General features: G+C 33.7%; 1 protein-coding gene across 1 annotated transcript; it reads right to left on the bottom strand.

Moving 5' to 3' along the window:
• Positions 1 to 7826: 7826 nt before the first annotated feature.
• LOC122313836 (probable WRKY transcription factor 9) lies at positions 7827 to 10102 on the bottom strand. Its single transcript, XM_043129105.1, has 5 exons — positions 9777 to 10102; positions 9507 to 9650; positions 9036 to 9410; positions 8827 to 8940; positions 7827 to 8699 (listed from the first exon to the last, which is right to left on the bottom strand). The coding sequence occupies exons 1-5, from the start codon at positions 10041 to 10043 to the stop codon at positions 7971 to 7973; spliced, it is 1629 nt and encodes a 542-aa protein (XP_042985039.1). The 5' UTR covers positions 10044 to 10102; the 3' UTR covers positions 7827 to 7970.
• Between the last annotated feature and the right edge of the window lie 7325 nt (positions 10103 to 17427).

Below are 17427 nucleotides of genomic sequence, written 5' to 3'. Positions count from 1 at the left end.
TTCTTCTCTCTTTGTTGATTTTTGGTTTGTTTCGATGAAAATTTTTTGAAGGTTTGAGGAGTATTTTTATGGGTTAGATCTGTTTAGTTGAACAAACGAAAAATAAACATTTTTCTAAGCACTAGAAGATTGGGTTTGTTGCTATGTAGATGTTTATATCTATTTAGTTGCAAAATGCTAGAGCCGTGGGTATCGAATCCAAGAAGGTTTTTTATTTTTATTTTTATTTTTTATTTTTTATGTTTATGTAAGTTCATTTTTGGCTTTCTGCTGCCCTGCTCAAAGATAGCATACTCCACAACAAACCCAAGTAGTGGGGTGATGTCTAAGCTTTGCTGCTTCTAGATTAGCTAAGCCTAAACCAGGTCTGACTATGAGGAAGGAGGCCATAGATCACCAGCTTTATCAATCACATATTGCATATATTTTCTTGTAAAAAACCATAACTAGTTTGAAGTACCAAAAAGTCTTGTACTTTCAGGGCAATTTTGCTTTTTCCATTAGAGATAAACTGGTAAGCTGAATATAGATGAATAGTTATCTTCTTTTATACTCGATAAGACATGCCTAGGGTTTTATACTGATACAATTTGCAAAAAAACATCTTTATATATATACCTCAAGAAAAATCTGAGTACTTCTTACTTTACTAAGGATGGAAGTGCCTAATTAAAAACCATTTACTTAAAAAAAAGCACACAAAAAATTCAGCTAATGGTTCATCATGAGATCTCAAAACCTAAGTGCATGGCATTAGTATCTTCAAATATTTTAGTTCTATGGTTCATTCAGGTACTACTTATATATATATATATATATATATTATAAGGGAAATGCAAGGGAAGTCTTCTAAAATTATCGTTCAAAGTTATTGGTAAATTTTTAAAATTTTTTATTTAATGATTAAAAAAGTAACTATTAATGAAATTGTGTATTTTTTTATTTCTTTAAATGATTAAAAATATTAAAAAAAATTTAGAAAAAAAAAACTTTTATTTCTATTTTCTGTTGTCTATTTGATTTGTTGGATAACTTCATATTGCAAAGTATGTACACATAACACCGCATGAAAGAGCAAAAAGGTGTGGAAAAAAAAGTTATCCTAAACTTTTGACCCTTTTTATTCAGTTATTTGGTTGAATTTGGATGCACAACAGTTAAGTGATATTTTATTTCACTGAAATAGGAAATTGGAGAACCTTGAAGTATGACTGTCATTCCCCATCCTTCCAAAATATAGTGTCTATGTTTGCTTCTTCTGTTTGTATCAGTTCAAGATAGAGCATTTATCCCTCAATATTTATTCCTTTATTCATGTCGATGTTCTGTTTGGCAATATAGGTTCTAAAGAAAACCTTCAAGAAGTTGGACCATGATGTAAATATAGAGAATTTTATGTGTTCAAGGTACTATTGTATTGATCAATCTGTAAATTTTATGTGTTCAAGGTTATTTCCATCCATTGTCTTGAAATATTATGGTAATCTTATTCCTGCAAGTTTTCATTTTAACTGAAATATCTGAAAATTTTGATGCTATAGAAAGAGGTTTTAGATGTGGCGATGGAATAAGTTCAGGGTGATGGTAATCTACTGCTTTCCAATTAGGCTTGTGAGTTTTACTTGTATATTGCAAAAGTGAACTAATAGTTGTCTGTTGCTAGTTTTACATTGTTGATTTGAAGTGTGTGGATGCAATTTAGGTTAACCTGTTGAGGACATGCTTCCAATGAGGTTTTCTCTTTAATAACACAGTTATTTATCATTCTTTTATTGATGATATTTGGTCTATCGGGGTGGTTCTGGTATACCGTTGGATGTACTTGGTGGTGGAACAATGAGTTTTGACTTGTGGGTTTTTTGTATTTGAAATTGGCCATTGGATATTTTGCTGGATTTGAGTGGTCGGTAAATATGTGCCTTTAACTTGCTTTTATTTTGGTTGGATTTGGTTTAGCTTCTGAACTTATTTATCTGTTCATGTATATTGGTTAGCCCCATTTGGATATAAGCTGGGGTTGCACTTAAGGAGAGTCGTGCAGGTAGTAGTGTTTGGTGGTTCAACAGAGAGAATGACATTTCGAAGGCTACATGTACATGTTTAACAAAAGTGGTGGTTTGTTTCTATTTTTCTTTTGATGAACTGCAGGTGGATAGCAACAAAATAGGACTATTTTCAAGATGATAGAAAATCAAAGTCCTTCCACGATGATGTAGTAAATTAGTTCATGTCCTCTTGGCAAGGAAACTCTCTCTCACAAGAGCTCTATTCTACATCATCATGCAGTGCCTTGGAGCCATCTGTGGGGAAATTAAATCACTGATTTTGTAATTCATATATTGTAATTTAGTATTTTGTAATATAATGTATAAATAACAAATAATATAATATGTAGTGGATTGTATTGTAATGCATGCATACTTGTATAGATGAATATTAGATTTTTTTTTTTTGTTTTACACGCATTTTTATTGGAGGCAAATTAAGTGTAATTTTGATACAGGAGATGATATTTTTCAACCTCTAAAGTGTATAATTAATTTTTTTTTTTTTATAAAAAAATCAGAGCTACATGTGAAAATATTATATATAAATTCAGGTTTTTATATAGGTTAAAAAAAAAGACCCGTGTTCAATCCGGAACTCAGAATCCGGGTTTTGAAAACCCGAATCTATCCGGGTTCCGGCCCGTTTATGACCCGGGTTAACCCGGTCCGGGTTCCGGCCCGGATTTGAAATCCGGGTTCCGGTTTGGGTCTACCCGGATTTCCGGGTCGAAACCCGGATAAACAGGCCTAATTGCAACTCCCTGATGAGACTGGAAAAAATTATAGAAGATTAAAATTCAAGATCGTTTAAAAAATTTCTTCTAGAAAGTAAAGCATCAAAATCTTCTTACCAAATTCATTCTTAAAAGATTCATCCAATGGAAGACAATCAAGAACTTTGCCCATTGTTTAAAATGGAGGAAAAGAATTTAATTCACTTATTCTTTAATTACACTTTCTCCCGAATTCTTTGGAGACAGTCAAGATGACATGTTAATATTGAAACATTTGCACATCATTCCATCCATCATTGGATTTCAATTATCATAGATCCCACAAGTAACCTAGGAATACCCCAAGAAGATTCACACCATTTTCAAATCTTTGTGGTTTTAGCTATGGATAACATATGTTTCATTAGGAACCAAACCACTCATGCCGCCCAATGTCCCTCCATTATGTGTTTCTCACTATAGTGACAAGAAAATTTAAGGAACATCTAGCGGCCTGGAACATGAAAGAATTCCAACAGGAACCCTTTGGCAACCCTCACCAAACAGAGTTCTCTCTCTCTCTCTCTCTCTCTCTCTCTCTCTCTCTCATTCGATGTTGCTGTAAAAAAAATGGAAGTATCATAGCAAGTTAGCAACTATATGCAGGACAAAAATGGGCACTCCAGTATTTGCACAAGCAGATTTTGTCCACAATATAAATCCCAACGTAGGAGAAGCATCAACAACATTAATGACAGTCATTGAGGCAGCAAACATATGACTTAAGAAAATAATTATAAAAGGAGATTCAGCACAAGCAGATTCAATCATCAACAACCCAAATACTGCAACATATTGGGAAATGCAGACAACCACTAGAGATATTCATTACAAGCTTCAAGATTTTGATCAGTAGATTGTACAAAAAATTCATTGGTCTCAAAATCAATACGCGCATGGATTGACGCAATGGGCAGCTTCTCACAATTTGTATGGAAGTATACACCTAAACCAGATTCCGTAACGTCTTCTAAACTTTCCAAGTGGTAAAGACCCCTAATGTTGTATAATTATATTTATACTTCTCTTTGTATTATGTTTATGGAATGAATGAAACTTGCATTACGGAAAAAAAAAGTTCATTAAATTGGATTGTGATTTGACATGTCCAATAGAATGAGCCTATAGTTTGGAGGATTATGCCAAAAATTGATGGGCCTTGACTGACTATACCATAGGCCCAAAACACAAGTACTAGACCCAAGTTGAAGGCCATGCCATATGGACCGAACTAGTAAGAGATGGGCCGTCTCGACCCAGAATGCAAGACCCTTTATACTCGTTCATGGTCTCTTAATGAACTTTAGTGTATGGAAATGAGATTATAAAGGTTTGAGATTCTGAAAGTTGAAGCTTAAGGGATGTCATTAGAAAAACAAAAATTATATGTATAGTTAATTTTACGTATTTTTTGTGCACTCCATTGATATGATTAGTTGTGTATTAAAAAAATTAATACAAACAATTACATTAGTGGAGTGCACAAAGAATACTTAAAAGTAACTATATATAGTATTACTATTAGCAAAGATTTAGTTTGAACTAGATACCAATAGAGCTGTAATCGAGCTGAGCTGAGCCAAGCCAGTTTTTGTTTATGGAGCTCGGCTCGACTCAAAATACTCGAGCCATAGTTCGAGATTATTTTTAATTCTTTGTTCGAGCTCGACTCGATAAAATAAACTCTCAACTCGAGCTCGTCCCACAAACTAGTTCGAGTCGAGCCGAGCTCGAGTTTGAATTGTTTTTTTTTAATAAGATTTAATAATTAATAAATTAAATGAATAAAAAAAGAATTAATATTGAATTTATACAACGAACAAGTAGAACCTCTATTAAATTATAAAATTTTAAAAAATTTATAAATAATTAATATCTAACAAGTTGATATTTATTCAAAATAACAATATATTATTTGCCTACATATATTATTAATACATACACTTAATATGATAGTATATATCTATTTCATATATGGTTCCCACGTACTAGTATATGAAATTATTAAATTTTATCGACTAATTATTATATAAATTATAAAATATACCTATGAAGTATATTTACTATATAGACATAAGTAATTAGAATACATATTATATATTTAATTATAAAAGTGGTATGCTTATATAATTAGCTAATACATATATACATGCATAGGTATATGTATATATTTATCAATATATGAATGCGTTTTAATCGAGTCGAGCTAATGAGTAGATTCGAGCATAAACGAGCGAGCGTAAACGAGCCTTAGCCGAGTCGAGTTGAGTTTTATCGGGTATGTATCATTTACAAATCGAGCGGTATCTGCTTTCACGAACGAGGTTTTTTTTTTTTTTTTTTTTTCGAGTTTAACCGAGCAGGCTATCGAACAGACTGGTTCATTTATAGCCCTAGATGCCAAGGTGTCATGTATTAATTTGGAGAGTCCACTAGTTTGTATGTACACATTGTATTGAATTATTTGATGTGCAATTGCAGGAAACTCCTTACTAAGAATCATTGCGCTTTTGAAATTAATTGGGACTTTATCTCTATCACATGTGGCCAATAAAAATAGAAAACCATTGTTGGATTACAAATGGCGGTGCTATACATACTAATTTAATTAATTTGTTACCTAGTGTACAGTGTGTGATCGATAGAAAATCTTTCTCTTGGCTCAATCACTTTCAAGTGTGGCTCTGATCAGATTAATTGTTGATTACAAGGAATGAGTGTCGATCACTCTCTTAGCGTGCTAGCTGGCTGCTCCATGCCATTGAGAGAGATGCATGCTTGCATGTTGTTGCCGGAGGAAAGAATTCGAGTCGAACAAATAAATGATGACTATGATCAATCATAAATTTTGTGACGTTAAAAATTTTAACCCATGAGGACCAAGTCTTACTGTGAGCTTTTTTCCCGTTAACACAAATTAGTGGCAAAAAATACATTTCTTCGTGGTAAAAATACCTTTCCCACTACATTATTTTCAACGATCCATGTTGGTGGTAAAAACCATGTTTTGTTCCCACGAACATTTTTTGTGTCAATTAAACACTATTTGCCATGATCTTCTATCATCAAAAAAGAACTCGAGGGAAAATAACTATTTGTTGTAGTGATCCCCTTTTGGTGCAATGAGAATATGAGATACATAACCCTTATTCCGTTGTGTTTATATTTTTCTGATAATATAATTTAATTCCCATTTGAAAGAAATAAGTTATTTATGTGACAAGAGAAGCAGAAAGCATAGAAGCAACAACAGGTAAGCTATATATATATATTAGCATGCAGTACGATATTCAATTCGCATGCATAATTGATCGGTGAGGACTCTCTGAATCTAGGTGAAATCACCACTTATTTTAAAAGTTTAAACTAATGGAAATGGATTAATCTAATTATTTGTATTTTATTTTTAACATTCTCTTTCACGTGTGAGCCAGATTCCCCTCAGTGAGTATGCCCAATATGTGAAATATTTAATTAAATTAGGTAGAGTATAGAGTCATGAATGTTTCAACTCAAAACATCTGCTATAATACCATGTGAAACTACCACTTATATAAAAAATTGAAATTAATGAGAAGAGGTAAATCTTATTATTTGTATTTTATTCTTTAACAATATTGATAAACGAAAGTTATTATTGAAGCCAAATTATGAACCAATTAGTTGTACGTGGCCGGGTATGTATATATATATATATATATATATATGATCTGGAGTTTTGACATAGGGATATATAAAAACTTGTCCATGTTTATTCATTTATTCATGAATGAACTACACGAGGTTGGCACCCAAATTTAATGTTTGTGTGAAAAAAATGAACCAAGTTGAGTAGGACGACAAAGTTCGGATATACGCAGAGATCTATATACAATGTTTAGTGGCCATAAACTTTCAAAATGGTTTTTATTAATAGGAATTCATGTACGAGGATTCATTACTAGCTAATTTTGTCAAGCCGATCGAGTTCAAGCTCATGTATAAGGTTTAATTTAAAGCTCTAAATAAGTTTGTTTTTAAGCCTGATCAACAAATTATCAAGATTAAATAGGAGAAGATCAAATCAACCCAAATTGAATTGACACCTTGTTTGCAAGCCTAGCTAATTCAAATGCATGTCATGTACATGATCATGTAGTAGTACTTATATATATATATATATATATATATGATGTTCATTCATAATGTATGTATGAAGCAAGTTCTACAGTATTTATGATCGTCTATATATATAGATTTTCCAGACATTATTGAATCTTGAATGAACATTGATAAATTATTATATGGAAAATTCTTCTTATCATCCTCACACTTCACACACCACACTTATTTTAATTTTTTTTCATTTTTTCTATAATAAATATGTAGTGTGTGGATGATAAATAGAATAATTCAATTAGTTTAATAAGAATAAAATGAAATAAAAAATAAAAAATAATAAAAAATAATATTTTAATATATAAAGTGTGTGGTGTGGGATGATGTGTAGCATTCCTCTTATTATATATATGTTGAGCTGGCCAACTATACAAATGTTAAAGAGTTGACTCGGAGTACTTTAGATTCAGATCTAAGTAGTTATGATCATCGATCATTAATGCTTGCTAGGCATGCATTAATATATATCAATATGATTTGATCATGATGATCTGTAATCCAGTACTATCAAATGACTCTATCCCTTCCCGCAATTTGTGATGATCATCAGTCGAAATTAATTAGCAGTATTATTATATATATGCACGATTATTGAAGCTGCAGACTGCAGTACTATATAGTATTTATGAGGCATAAATTATACACACATGCACAGATTATACGGTATTCTTGTTGCAGTGATTTATCAAAACAAATGAAAAAACAGTTCAGTATCCAAAGCATGCAATTAAGTACTTATAATAATGCAATAAAAAGAAGAAGAAGAAGTAATAATGGATCGATCGAAGAAGAAGAATTCAGGAGAAGAAGATCAAGAAGAGCCACAAAGAAAAAGGGTGCAGCATTGTAATATGTAATATGTATGAATCTTATTGAGCAAAGAACCAAATCTTGATAAGATATGATACAGACTAAGTGTCGTATTATACGTCTATTCCATTTGTTTCTAATTAAAAGGCTATAATAATCTGAGTTCGAATTCATGAAGTGTTTAAGGTGATTGCCCGAGTGGCTTATTACCATTTCCCAAGAGAGATTCGAGGACCCAGTTGTTGCCATTAGAGCTAGTACCAGTACTGATCTCCCCATCCCTAGGACCAGATAATGGAGTCCCCACCGGATGAGTTAATGTAGGACTCTCTTTATTGATGAAAGAGTTAATAGCAGCTGCAACGGCAACTCTAAATTTAGGATTTGAAGTAATAGCCGTCACATTTTCTGCCATTAATGACCGACTTTCTTCATCTTTCCAATTCTTCTGATCCTCATGCGGATCCATTCTTCTCGGGATGGGAAAAAGATTGCCATAATTATGAAAACTTGGGTTGCCTCGCATCCAAGAGAAGCCAGCTTGTTGATGAGATGGTGAATACGAGGGGCTAGCCATTGGGAATATTTGAGGAGGAGGATTATTGTCGGAGCTGTTGTTTGTCAGGTCAAGAACAATTCCTTTGGAAGGGTCATAATTAGGGTTTATGCTTCTAATGTTTGATAGATGCGAAGAAGGGTTAACCATATGAGAACCATGATAATTAGGAAGGGATGCCTGGGTGAAACTAGAGGTGCCATTTGAAAGAGGATTGCTCGAATCTAATAACATAAAGGAAGCTGCTGCTGAGGTCGTGGAAGCCATGGCAGTTGCTCCCACAGGAAGTGGGTGGTTGTGTGTTCCTTCATAGGTTGTCACCAGTATAGACATGTCCTCTAAGCATCTTTGCACCTAGTCATGCGCAAAAAAATAAACAACACCCATTATTAAGATTTGATGCAAAGAATAAAACCAAAGATTAAGCTAATTGATCATGATCAAAGTACAATAACTTTCAGTTTTGACAGCTAATTTGTACTTGTTTTCTAACTGGGCATCCAGGAGCTACAGTGCAACGATAATAAGCTCGGGGGCAAGGATTTCCTTTTGCAATTTTCTGCCCATATTTTCTCCATTGGCAACCATCGTTCATCTAAATGAAAAGTAGGGATTAAGTTGCACGTAATTGGGTGAATATTATTAAGCTCATAAAATATTTATGAGATTCAGATGATAAATTAAGCTCACCGTGGCTGCTTCACATCTAACTCTGACCGAAACCCTAGTTTTTCTGTTGGCTGGAGAGGCAACAGGGCAGCTTGTAATTCCGGCCAAATGATCACTCCGGTGTAGCTTGCTTTGTACAGTGGCAAAAGTACTCGCCAATTCTTCCTTATTATCTTCTTTATCTTCCAGCAGTACTCTGTGATCTTGTTCTTCAGAATCCGTATGTAGCCTCAGTGACAACCCTAATTCACTCTCTCTTATACCCTCCTTGTGGGACGGATAGGGAAGCCCTTGGGGGGTGATATCTAGAATATTATTGGCAACTGTCTTTGGTTGATCTTGAGTACTAGCGTTGTGATCATTACCATGGAGCAGAAGAAATACTTGATCAGGAACCTGAATCGAAGAAAAGAGTAAAATATATAATTACATATAATCAATAATATCCCATAAAACAATGGACAGAAATCGATAAATTGCATGAGAAAATACCTTGATCATGTCTTGGTTATTTTGCTGGATACTGGCGAGCTTCATCTGTAAATCGTTGTAGTCTTTCAATGTTTGCTCCACGGTGTTCCTCAACACCTTGTTTTCCTCTTTCATGCGGTTCATCTCCTTTTGTAGCCAAGAAAACTAGTAAAAACATGACAGATTTCTTCTATCGTCAGTCGACATACAATTATACACGACAAATGAGTAGTGATATTGGTGCTTTAATTGTTAATAGAGGGTTGTATGTATATATGCTGCGGCACGTACCTCTTTAGTCTGCTCCATGGATACTTCCATTATTAATGCATCATCGTCTACTTCACCTGCGGTGGCCTGATGATCAAGTAGTACTACTGCTTGATGATCGAATTCTGCATCACGGAAATCATGATCCTTCGTTTGTGCTTGTTCATGATCTTGTTTTTCTTTTTGATCTTCCAGATCCTTTTCTTGATCTACTAGTACTAGTTCATGATCTGCAGTATGTAATTCTTTAGCATTTAGCTTGAGTGACAGATCCATCTCCATGGCCATCTCTGATATTCTCTCTTTCTCAGCAAGACAAGACTGCAAAATGATCTCTTTCTTCCTATTAATGCTACTTTTGAGGCACCGAAGTCAATTCCTTCGTCTCAAAGACGTACTCTGATCAGCAAGCAATTAGGAAGCATCAAAGCTTTGACTTTTATTGGCCACCTCAATTAATCTCAATTTAATATGAATATATACCAAGAATCAAGTAGCTAATATTATATATTTACCATATGCATATATACATTACATGAAAAATAATATTTACAGTGATAAAGTACGTAAATATTGCATAGTATTAATACTTAATTTTTTTTAAAATTAAATAAATATAGAATTTACTTGAAAAAAATTAATTTTTTAATAATAAATTTTACTCTTCTTTAAAATTAAAAAATATGCGATATCTGCATAATTTACAACTGTATTTAATATTACTCATATACAATGCAAATAATGATCAGTACTAATCCTCAAAATCACTCCTTGTGACAATATTATAGTAATTAATCATTTTGCCAGCTGATAATGCACTAGTATTTGTATGTGGTCCCCTAGTTAGAAGAGAAGCCCAAAGTTTTCAATATATATGGTAAATGATAATAGCCTTAGCATCTAGGAATTAGGAGGCAAAAATAAGACTAGCTAGCTTTAAGGATAAATATAATTGAGCGGTGCTACTCTGTTACTTAGAATACACTGTTTTATTTGATTGTATAATTTTTTTTTAGATTTTTTTAATATATTTAAATATTTTTAAAAAAATATAAAAAAAACTATCAATACAATTAAAATTATTACTTTAATTATTAAGTAAAAAAATTAAAAAAAAAATTTATAACTAACAATCACTTTGAGGAAGCACGGAAAGAGGACAAACAAGCATTTCCCAATATCATTTTACAGGAGTGGGCCCTGCAATTATCAAAGATACTCAAAAGCATAATTTAAGGGCATGCGCGTAGTTGCCATTAGTAATGATCACCCAATATTACATGCAAAACTCATTTCAGTACATTTACATTATAAAAATATTATAAATAGATATTTAATTATTATTATTATTATTATTATTATTGATGTGACATCAATATCGTCTTCATGGAATTATAAGCTAGCTAGCCAGCCTAGCCCCATACGACAGCCAATAAGAAAACTTTGGGATCATCAGATCGATCTTGAATTCTTCAACACAAAGACGGCCTCAAGCGAGTAACCCTCAGTCGAACCTGCTCGTTCCCATTCAGTCTGAGAATCTCTGTGTGGTTGCAGTACTTATCTCTTTTTTCTATTATCCTCGTCTGCATAACCTCGGCACTTATACGGACCCTCCCACGTCAAACTATACGACTCATGCAATTTTCCTAGTTAGCTCCAAGTTGTTGTCACATATAATATATAAAACTCTTAATCTGTTGATTTTTTTTCTTTACCTCTGATCAGCTGATGATCTGGAGGTCGAAATTCAACTTACTATTTATGGCTGGATTGGTTAATTATTAATTAATATATAAATATATTATATATATATATATATATGCACGATACCTTATATTAATGAATGAATGATAATATTACCACCGTCATGTTTTATGATCATGACTTCCATTCATCTCATTACATAATATCAAATGATTATAAACTATTTTTTATATTTAATTTATAGATGATCGATCAGTTGATCAAACCATATCATGAAATATTAATTAACAAAATGAATAATAAATAGAATTTTTCTATCTTAATTAATAAGCAAGAGTGGTACATGGGTTAATGTTTATTTGGCCATAATGGCATCCATCTCATCACAAATGTTATTAGTTTAAGTATGTTAGATAGAAGTTTTAAATGAGTTTTCACACTGTTTTTTATAAAGATCATGCGTGAAATTTGTACATTTAGAATTTGTATATATCATTTCTAGATCTTTTGTTGTGCTATATGTTTTGAATTTACTAGGAATTAATATTATTTAGAGTAGGATGTTAATTATATTTTTTGTTTCCAATTTTAATTAGTACTTTATAAATTATTCTTTATAACTTGTTATGTGATTATCAATAAGCATTTTTTTTACTTTCTTCATAAGGATATTATATAATTGTGTGTTAACTATCATGATATAGTCAAATATGGGTGACGATCGAGGCGCCATTACTATCTGTAAAGCTTTCTAAGTGGATCGTCCACCGAGTTTTGTGGCAATCATGTTCTGTCACGATAAAGACATTAATATAGGAATTATCTGATCATTAAAAAAAAACCATGACGATATTAATAGGAATTATCTAACTATATATATCTATGTTATCGTCATGATCATTAATAAAATAATCATTTTACGTGCATGAAAATTAATTAACTCGATCGAGAGCACCACCTCCCTTCATTTTACTTTGGTGATCATCGATCTCTCATGATCAACAGTGTAAGAATTTATATATTCTTTAAAATTAAAACAGATTTTTGAAGATTTTGAGGTGTGATCGAAAATGAAAATCTCGTATCGTGGAGATAGTGACCTGAAAGAAAATGAATCCAGAGAGTTGACCTGAGAAAATTAAGAAAAGAAAATAAACCGGTCATGTCATGATGAGGGACGTTTAATTTCTTTTCATTAATTTCCTCCAATTTGACCGATCGATCTACTTAATTCCCATTTCCCAGCATAGCAGCTTGCTCGAGAAGATGAACACGTTGCATGGACTCACGTGGGGCATCTGATCAATTATTTGACTTTTGCCAAACCCAAGCAAATTTCGACACAAGAACCACGTGGTCTCAGTTTTCGGCAAAGTGATTATGTGAGTATTTGGATTTTTGTGGGATTTTCGTGTTTAGAGTCTCATAAATGCATCATTACTAAGACTACACATTAAGCTTAATGAAAGAAAGCAAGAATTGATCATCATGGTCATGAACGAAGACTTATCAAGTTTCGATCTAGCTAGGCTATGCCATCATATATTGACAAACTAGCCTTCATGCGCACATGGGATTGATACTGTATGAGTAATATATACTATTTACCATCTTTTTTATTATTATTATCGAGAAAATTCTATATACTATATTATCATCTTACTTATATCTCATTAAGTAAAATGTTACACATTTATCATTATTGAAAAATCATTTATTGCATGCTCATTTATCATTAAATAGTAATAAATACACCACATCATATATAATGATATACAAGTAAGATGACAGTGTGATATATAACATTACTCTTTTTAATACATAAAACATTTTGCTATTGATCATAATAAGGAAACAGAAAAACAAAAGTAGTACAAGAAGTGAGAGGGGAAGGATAAGTAATTATGAAATATGGTCACAAAAATGGCTTATACATGGTGCTTTAGCAAAGATTAATAAGCCGTTGGTTTGGCAGGCAGGCAGCAGATCTTTGCATGTAATTTTCCTTCTTTCTTTGACTATTACCTAGTTTTTAGCAACAAAAAGTACAAGAAATTGTATTAAAAAAAAAGGGTATACGCCGATTGAAAGAAACGTCGTAGCTAGCCCTAAGGTTCCCACAGTTAATCAAAATTGGTGCGGATCTTACGTGGAAAACGTCGTACCCTTAGTCATTAACAACCTTTGGACCAAAAAGAAAAGGAATGGTCATTTTGTCAAACACCTAGCATACGCAAATTTAAGGATTATTAATTGTATATAATACCTTAGATTTTAGGTTCATGAGTTTCCTTTGTAATATATGAAGAATTGCAACATATATAGTTACAAGAGAATTATAGATCAATCATTATATATATATATATATATATATATATATATATATATATATATATTCAAACTCGATGCTTAAAAGAAAGCAATTAAGTAGCGGTTATAACTAGACCAAAGGGCACGGCCTAGGGAGGCGGGGAATCAGCCAGCTTGAAGAATAATTAATTTGGGGGCGTGGGAGGGGGGTGCAATTTTATTAAATACACACACACACACACATATATATATATATATATAAATATATGATAAAAGGATAAAAAAAAATTAATCAGATAAAACAAGGAGAATCTCAATTTCCACATGTAGGTAGTAAATCAAATTTGTTTCCATAATGGTTTGTTTCCAAGGTCACACAATTATTCAATGAACATTATAAAGCCCGGACCACAAAGAAAAATATTTAACAAGAAAAAAAATGGCAATCACCACCTCAAGGAACATTCTCCCTCTCTTTTGATGTAGCAGTAAGATTAAATGGGAGTTCAATTGAATCATTATGTAGAAACAGTCAAGTGAAAGTTATTTTCATATAAACAGACTTCATCAAAAGCTCAAGCTCAAATGTAGGAGAAGCAATGGCAACTCTGATGGCAATACAAGAGGCAGTCAAAAGAAAGATTTCAAAAGTCATCATAGAGGGAAACTTGAAGCAAGTTGTACAAGCAATATCCATCTCAACAAAGATAGCAGATTGGACCATGCAACCTACCATTAGAGATATCAAGTACTTACTCAAACATTTTAAAGAATTAAGGGTTTAGAAAACTCACCGTTTTCAGAATCGGTGTGCACATTTAACCTTACACAATGGGCTGCTTCCAACCTATCATATGGAAGCATATCTCAAAACTGAATTTCACCCCATATACTCAATTTCTAAAGCGAAAAAGACCCTCCTTCCATTGAATAATTCTGTATTGTATAATTAATACTCTACTCATGTATTGCTTAATTTCTCTATTAATATATTAATCTCGCAGACAAAAAAAAAAAAGATAGTAAATCAAGTTGACTACTCGGGGATGGTACAGTAGTTACTGAGTGGAATAATGATTCGGACACGCCTACCAAAGTAAAAGCCATGGGCCGATTTAGGCAATGTTTTAAAATTAATTTAGAAAAGTTGAATAGGTGTGTTTTGAACCCCTGACCTCCTTGGGCAAGAGAGGTGTCTAACCACCTGACTATGCATGTTATTTATTTTCTAAGTTCGGCCCAAGCATGGTGCCTCTCCAAGCACCCCTTGGGCTATTCCATAACTTTGTTGAAATTATAAAATCGAAGTATAGCTATGGTGGTTTAAACCCATAACCTCTCGTTTAAAACAACACAGTCTTACCATTAAACCAATACATCTCTTTGAGATGGTAGTTTACGAAAATATATAATAACCTATAAATTCGCATATTTAATATCACATTTTATAATAAATATAACACATTCTTCCATCACACAAATTCCCCCCCCCCCCCCCCCCAAAAAAAATAAAAGAAAAGAAACAAGAAAACTCTTCTATTAACCTTAAGCAGGCGTGACACATCATCCATATAGTTTTCAGCAAACATCAGTAGCAGCAGACATTCACTTCAAAACCAACTTGGCTCAAATCCTCTTCTCAATATGAATGGAAGCCAAAAAGAAAATAGGAAGTTACCTCTAGTCCTCCGCAGTCATACTCGGGTTTTCTAGCTTTTCCCAGACATTTGCCCAATCAAAATTCTTTCTCAGCAGCAGACAAGTTCTATTCAAACGAAGCACTACCACAACTTTTCTTGTGCGAGTTAAGTGCCACTGATATCTTTGCTTGCATCCCATGCAGAATTTTTTATGATGGTTGCAATTTCACGTACTGCACAAGAGATCTTACAAAGAAGCATTTAGAAGACATCACATTCTAATATTTCTTGATAAATAAATCACAGAACATGGAAACTTCAAAGGGAAAATAAAGAGAATTCTAAAAGAGTAGTTACTATAAGGGAACCCACATAAATCACGTCTATACGTGATTTCCTCCGTGTATATATATTTGAAGGGCTACTCTGTTTTAGCTATACTTTCCTTATATACTCTGTTATATCGGTCATGATTGTATATTCCTTAAATAGCAGTATTCATGTATTATATATAGATGAATGATAATGCAGAATATTAGTGGAGATTTTTACCAAATCATTTGCGTAAACCTTATATGGTATCAGAAGGTTCTTCTCCCACGAGATCAGAAACGTCCTCCAACTCCATGTCGTCTCATGATGAATCCACACTATCTCTTGTTACTATCAACACTTCCAGTCAATTACCCCACAAACTCACATCCTCCAATTATCCTTCCTGGCGTGCAACCTTTCTCACTATTCTCATCGGCTATGATCTGATGAAATATTTGGATGGTACCTTTCGGTGTCCTCCTCCACCTACTACGGATTCTTCCACCTCTGCTGTGGCACTCTATGCACATTGGTGCCGACAGGACCAGTTACTGTTGAACGCTATCTTTGCTTCTGTTTCTGAAGCAGTTATGCCCCTCATTGCTATGACAGCTACAAGCCGTGATGCCTGGCAGCATCTCGCCCGCTTGTTTGCTAGCAAATCACGGGCACGGATAATGCAGTTGAAGGAAGACCTCACCCTTATTCAAAGGGGTACCCGCACGGTGTCTGAGTTCCTTCATGCAGTTAAGGTAATTGCTGATGAACTCTCCTTGATTGATGCACCAGTTTCAGATGATGATTTAACGTTATATGTGCTAAATGGTCTTGGCTCTGAGTTTCGAGATATGGTAGCTCCCATTCGCACCAGAGAAACTGCATTGTCTTTTGCAGAATTACATGATCTGTTAATTGGCCATGAACACTACATCAAACGTATGGATGGAACTCCTTCAACGCTGGTTGTTACTGCTAATTCCTCTCAACGGAAACCGTCCAATCCAAGGTTCAAAAACAACAAGAATCGATCCAAACAAAATTCCTACAAAGCTCCTCCTAAGAAGTCCTCTGTTGTGTGCCAAATCTGTGATCAGCCCGGTCACTCTGCCAAGCACTGTGCAAAACTGCAGTCTCGGCCTGCGGTCAACTGCACTACTTCCTCGGCTCCCTCAAATGGCAAATGGCTTCTTGATTCTGCTGCTTCCCACAATATTACGTCTGATTTGGCTAATCTCTCCATTCAACAAAAAGTAAACTTGCATTCCCGGATGAAACACATCGCCATTGATCTTCATTTTGTCCGTGACTTTGTTCGTCGTGGTCAGTTGCGTGTTGCTCATGTTCATACGGATGACCAGCTTGCCGATCTACTGACAAAGCCCCTCGCTCGGACTCGCTTCAGCTCATTACGTGGCAAAATTAACGTTGCTGATGGCACGCTTATTTTGAGGGGTCGTATAAGGGAACCCACATAAATCACGTCTATACGTGATTTCCTCCGTGTATATATATTTGAAGGGCTACTCTGTTTTAGCTATACTTTCCTTATATACTCTGTTATATCGGTTATGATTGTATATTCCTTAAATAGCAGTATTCATGTATTATATATAGATGAATGATAATGCAGAATATTAGTGGAGATTTTTACCAAATCATTTGCGTAAACCTTATAGTTACCTTCATGTAGAAAGCACTGA

Source organism: Carya illinoinensis, chromosome 6 (assembly GCF_018687715.1).
Source record: "Carya illinoinensis cultivar Pawnee chromosome 6, C.illinoinensisPawnee_v1, whole genome shotgun sequence".
NCBI lineage: Eukaryota > Viridiplantae > Streptophyta > Magnoliopsida > Fagales > Juglandaceae > Carya > Carya illinoinensis.
Note: the sequence above shows the minus strand (reverse complement) of the source record. Positions and strands in the feature narration are given on the sequence as shown.